The sequence below is a fragment of the Sinocyclocheilus anshuiensis genome, unplaced genomic scaffold (assembly GCF_001515605.1).
Source record: "Sinocyclocheilus anshuiensis isolate Anshui unplaced genomic scaffold, SAMN03320099.WGS_v1.1 scaffold284, whole genome shotgun sequence".
In the NCBI taxonomy this organism is placed as follows: domain Eukaryota; kingdom Metazoa; phylum Chordata; class Actinopteri; order Cypriniformes; family Cyprinidae; genus Sinocyclocheilus; species Sinocyclocheilus anshuiensis.
The window spans coordinates 65,170-71,194 of record NW_015554266.1 but is presented as its reverse complement, the minus strand read 5'-3'; the positions used below and the strand labels follow the sequence as shown (position 1 = coordinate 71,194).

Genomic DNA, 6,025 nt, shown 5'->3' with positions numbered 1-6,025 from the left:
CCTATCCTAACAAACCATACATCAATGGAAAGCTTATTTATTCAGCTTTCAGATGATGTACACATCTCAATTTCGAAAAATGGACACTTAAGACTGGTTTTGTAGTCCAGGGTCACATTATTGTGAGATATAAAGTGGCAACTGATATTTATATGCATTTTATGTAAGTTGTCTGCTATACTTATACTATTATTGAGATGTTAATGATTTACATTACAAGCTATCAGACTGTCATCTTACTTTTTGGCCATATAAACAATAACATCTGCACCAAATTGCACATTTTTACTCCGTTTGGGTCTCTGAATAAAACTGAGGTGCTTTTTTCTCCTAAAGTATGAGCTCCATATTATATCACACTATATGAGCCATAAAAAGCCTGGTGTTTCCTGATTATGCAAAGACATTTACAAGTCAGTCATTCGTAACTGGATTTCCGGTACAGACCAATCAAGTGTGTTTGGGGTGAAGCTATCTTTGACTATCCAATAGAAGACGGGGAATTATTTTTACGATTTCATTTGGTGGCTCTAATGCGGCAGAAATGACACACTTCAAGCTTTAAGTTATATGTATAAATATGTTTTTTTTTTAAGGGTTTGTGTAAAAACCCTCTTTGATTGTTCTCTATGCAAGATTTTTTTCACATTATTGTCAGTTTTCATTGACTGTATTGATTCTGCATTGTGGGACAGCATTACCTCATACAGCGGCGCACAGATTCCATCAATCCACTCCAGCTGTAGACCTGGCAGCTCATCTTTGCGGTTTCGGTCAAATATCGCCTATCACACACACACACACACATACAAACTAATAAATATTGATTAAACACAAATCAGTTTGGGAGTGTTCCTATCCATAGAAAATGAAAAGAAACCTTTTCTTTTCTTTTCTTTTCTTTTCTTTTCAGTGAGATTAAATGAGCAAATGCAGACCTTTGTGAAAAAGAAGTGCACTTTAGCATGCTTTTAAAGAGAGAACTTACAGAAAAAAATATACTTGTATGTATATTTAAAAAAAATGTATTTAAAATGAATCATAGATATAGAGATATAAAAGCGCAACCTCTGAGCAATAACATTTTTCTGTGGTAAACAGAGACACAGACACAGCTTTTCATGTGTTTTTCTTTATATTGTTCACCATCTCCACCTACAGATGTGATTAGATGGTCATAGATGGTTGTTTGATTAATGTTTGCCTTCAAGACAATTAATTTAATGCACTTGTCTGTTGTAGCTGATGATGCCTGTGCTCTTTTCACAATGTGTGTGTGTGTGTGTGTGTGTGTGTGTGCGTGTGCGTGTGCGTGCGTGTGTGTGGCAGCACAGAGATAGAGGGTCCGTGTTTGAATATATCATGCTAACACCCACACACTCTGAGCAAAAGACTGAGACTTTTAACCTGAGGCAAGCGTCTCTACAGAGAGCTTCAAAGCTGTGCCATCCCGAGACTTCCTAATGTTACCTTCTGCCTCAGAATCCAGGGCAATGGGAAAAGCTGCTAGCTATTTCCCTTTTAAAAGTGGATGAGTGTGTAGCAGTTTGTGTGTGTGTATGTGTGCAAACTTTCATGCAATATTAAGATAACTGGATCAATCTGTAACAAACAATTTGTAAAGTTCTATCATGATCTGTCATGACCATGTAAAAACGCTATACACTTTTGTCTAAATTTAGGCATTCTAATAAAAATTCATTCCTTCTATAAAGAGGCAGTTGATTCGAAAGTGTTAACCTCACCGAGGGAGTCAGTTTCAGTTCTGATCGCTCTCTGTCTCCCTGCTCGAAAAACTCACTAGTCACCAGCTCTGCAACCTGTGAGAAAGCAGAAGACACACGTTAACACACTAGTGTCAGCAGCGTTAAGTTATTCATGTACTATTGTAGTATTTAATATTTTTAATTAGCTTTTATTTTTGTATTTTTAGTTTTCATTTACATTTTTATTTCAGTTTTAGTAATTTTATATGATTTTGTATTTTTTTTTTTTACATTTAGCTTTATATTATTTCATTTCCGTTTTAATTTTAGTAATTTTAGTACTTCAACTTTAACTTATTTCAGGGGCCGGTTGCATAAACGGTTTAGACTAGTCTTAAAAAGTTAGCCAACTAATTGTTTTTCTTCAAGACTGGTCATAGCTTTTTAAATTCAGTTATGAAAAGGTAGATTGGTCTTATTTGTATTGGAAAAGTAAGACTGATTACCCTTTGGCAACTGCTAGTTGGTCAAACTAATTTTTAAGACACAGTCTTAAGATGGTGGCTAAGTTTATGCAACTGGCCCCAGTATTTCAGCTTTATTTTAAATACGGAAAAAACAAGTGTCAGTGATATTAATTTCCGTACTCATCTGTGGTGTATTGTGGGTAAGGGCATCTACCTTGCGTGATATCTCCCAGGGTTTCGTGACAGCACCCAGATCACACGCTGTCATCAACATCGATCTGAGAGAAGTTCAGAAATGAATTCGAATCAGAAACGTAAAGGTAGTGTATGTGTGTGTGTGTGTGTGTGTGTGTGTGTTTGTGCAGGCATGTTCATTTACATGACTGACCTGCACATGTCTCTGTGTTCCTTCACATTCCAGTTGTATTCCCCTTTATTCACCAGCTCAAAAAAGGAGTTTCTGTTCCTGTGAATGAAAATTCCATGAGCACTGTGCAGTTCACAGAGCAGGCACACGGCGGCAGTACAGGGTCAGGAAAACTTATCATCTGCTACAAACATCACCAAATCTCTGCTGCAATGTGAAGCAGGGACACATTCACACACTTGCACAAAATCAACAACAACAAAAAACCCTGCAGAGATTGCCACAAGTGTTTTTAGGCATTTATTAAAGATACACTACTGTTTAGAAGTTTGGTGTCTAAAGAATTCTCTTTTGCTCACCAAGGCTGAATTTATTTGATCAAAAATACAGTAAAAGCAGTAATATTGTGAAATATGCATATATTTAAATGTATTGTACAATGTAATTTATTCCTGTGATCAAAGCTGAATTTTCAACATCATTGCTCCAGTCTTCAGTGTCACATGATCCTTCAGAAATCATTCTAATATGCTGACTGCTCAAGAAAGATTATTTATTATACATTTATTACAAAACGTATTATTACCAATGCTGAAAACAGTGCTGATTAATATTTAAGATTAATATATAAGATTTGGCACATTCATAGTGAATTGATTTGATGCTAATGAGACAGAGATGTGTGTTATTTCAGTACTTACTGGAAGTAGAGTGTTAGGTCTGTGGCCAGTATGGATTGTTTTAGGAGCTGCATGAGTTCTCCATACTCATGGGAAGACAGGTTAGAGAAAATATTGTGTCCCTAGAGAGACAAGGAAAATGGAAATTATTAAACAAGAATATTTTCATTTCTTTTGGTGTCATTAAATATTGTTCTGCACTGCAAAGAGTCCATTTAAAGATGTTTGCGAACATATATCTGTACTTTTCTGAAATGCTCTAGTCCTACGTCAGGATACATTTCTATATAAAGTGGGTTTGTGTATGAATATACCATTATTTAACATGTAACCCTGAATTCAAGCCACCCACGCATGCTTACATCAGAGCGCCTGATTAAAATAAACTGATATTTAAACACGCAAAAAAAAAAAAAAGTCTGTGTGAAGTTTGAACAGTGAGAGTCCTCATGCTGCCTTAAGAAAAGCAATGACAAACACACACATACACACAAAGCCTTACATTTATTGAGTGGCATGTTTGACATATATATTAAATATACACTACTGTGCAAAAGTCTTAGGCCATTAGTATTTTTACAAACAAAAACAATGGCTTTAAGCCAGTTAATTTGATATATTTTGCTGTCAGGGGGCGGTGGATATTTGTGGTGGTCAGTGTGGATATTGTGGATGAGTTCTTCTGTCATCACGTTCTATTAGTTCTACAGCTTCAGTTTCGGAACTTTCACGCTTAGTAACACATACAGCTGTTCCCTCACCACAGTGCAACAGTGAAAAGGGACCCCTTTCAAACAGTGTTGCGTTCCGAACGTTGTTTAAGCGACATACACCGATATTGCGGTATTTTAAAAATTCATATCATAACATAAATAAACACCGGTATTCGGTATGAACTGGTATACCGCCCAGCACTACTTAAAACCATTTTTTTTGTTGGTGAGAGTACTAATGGCCTACCACTTTTGCACAGTATTGTATATTAAAGTATTTTAATATTTTCACTTTAGTTGAATTATTTTCAGCAAAGGTGTTGTCATTTAGATGTTCTCATTCAAACTGATTTTACTCCGGTAAACTTCTGTTTTTCAGTAAATGCGAAGCATGGTGGGAAATAGGATAGCTATAGGGCCCTACCAGATTAAAGAGCAGGGCAACTGTTCCCATTTCATTAAGGACCAACTTAATTAATACTTGTCTGTCTGCTGGTCAGTGACACGCTCGTTCTCTGAGTAAATGATGACCGAAGCTCATTTGTATGCAAATGACAGTGACTCAGATAAACACGCTGCATCTGTAGAAAGCAATTATTCACAGTCAACATCTGTCAGTTACCACAGAGTGTAATTTATTCACCTCTCTCTCTCTCTCTCTCTCTTCTCCCTTGTTATCTCATTTACTGTGCTTAAAAGAATTTCTTGTATGGCACTGGTTTAGTTTAGCTGATTATATGAAGTGAAAGTCTGAAAGTCGTCGCAATAGAAGCATTCAGTTACTACCTATTTTAAGTCATTATTTTTGATTTCTATGATGTACTCACTTCATTACGTTTTTTATTGTAGTTTAAATTCTAAATAGGAATGGATTACAAACGGCACATTTACTCCAGTTGAATTTCTTGTAAACTGTATTATGGTTTGTGTTGTAGAATGAAAACGACTGTAAAGTAAGTCTATTGGTATAATTAAGTTGACTTGAGTTGTTTACAATAATAATATTTTTTTGCAAACCAAGAATAAATCGGTTGCCTACTTTATTATTTTAAACTGATTTGTATTAAGGCTTAAGTTCAAGAATGTTATAGATTGTAAACTTTGCGCAGTATTGTAGATGGAGTTCTACAATAGAATTGATGGTAAATTGTTGTATGACTCAGTTTCTAAATAACTCATTGTAAACTGTTGGCATCAAGTTCTACAATGATATTTATTGTAAATTGTTAGCAAACTCTTACAGTAAACTAATTTGTATAATAGTTTAAGTTCTACTTAAGTTTTTAAATATCTGTAGTAACTTTGTACTGTAGTTTACCGAAACCGAAACCGAAATTACGCCCATCTTTTCTTCTCAATTGTGGCGTATATTGAGAAAAACGGCTTCTTGAATGAGAAACAATATGCTGGACATGACTCAATTTTGTCCATATTATTAAATATGTATGTATGTGCCCGGATAATCATTTATAATAAACACTGCGACATTCCACACAAATTCTGAACTTTGGATTTCATGGTGACTGCAAGTTCACCTCGCTCTGCAGGATCATAACAGCATGGTTGAAGTGATGGTGCTCTAGTGTGGCGGATGTCCCATAAAGAAGAGAGAGAGCTGATCCCGTCCTGAGAAAGACACAAATGTCATTCTGTTCATGTGCAAAGTGAAGAAATCCAGCATTCAGCCTCACGTAATGAAGATGCCAGATTTGTATTGGACCAGTGGTTGAGTAGCAGTGACTGAGTCTCACTTGGCCTGGAAAGCATTGTTGGTTCCTCTGTGGTCCAGATCATGGCAGATGCAGCCAACTATCAGAGCCAGAATCTCCATCTCAGTCAGAGTCTCCTGAAAGCCGGCCGTCTGCAAATAAACACACATAAACAAACCGTCTCCAACACACACACTCCATAGCTTTAATGCTGATAATAATATTAAAGGGGTCATATGATGCGATTTCAATTTTTCCTTTATCTTTGGAGTGTTACAAGCTCTTGTTGCATAAAGAAGATCTGTAAAGTTGCAAAGACTAAAGTCTCAAATCCAAAGAGATATTCTTTATAAAAGTTCAGAGTCAGCCACACCTACCTAAAA

The 6,025-nt window shown here is 36.0% G+C and overlaps 1 protein-coding gene across 1 annotated transcript in view; it reads right to left on the bottom strand.

Annotated features, from left to right (window-relative positions):
• The window catches only part of LOC107671328 (dual 3',5'-cyclic-AMP and -GMP phosphodiesterase 11A), a 73,615-nt gene that overhangs the window by 6,352 nt on the left and 61,238 nt on the right, over positions 1 to 6,025 (bottom strand). The window contains exons 13-19 of the mRNA XM_016464223.1: positions 5,685 to 5,794; positions 5,469 to 5,559; positions 3,242 to 3,342; positions 2,562 to 2,639; positions 2,388 to 2,451; positions 1,746 to 1,820; positions 702 to 785 (exon numbers count right to left, since the gene is read on the bottom strand). Coding sequence (XP_016319709.1) covers positions 702 to 785; positions 1,746 to 1,820; positions 2,388 to 2,451; positions 2,562 to 2,639; positions 3,242 to 3,342; positions 5,469 to 5,559; positions 5,685 to 5,794 — 603 coding nt within the window. The remainder of the gene's footprint in view (positions 1 to 701; positions 786 to 1,745; positions 1,821 to 2,387; positions 2,452 to 2,561; positions 2,640 to 3,241; positions 3,343 to 5,468; positions 5,560 to 5,684; positions 5,795 to 6,025) is intronic.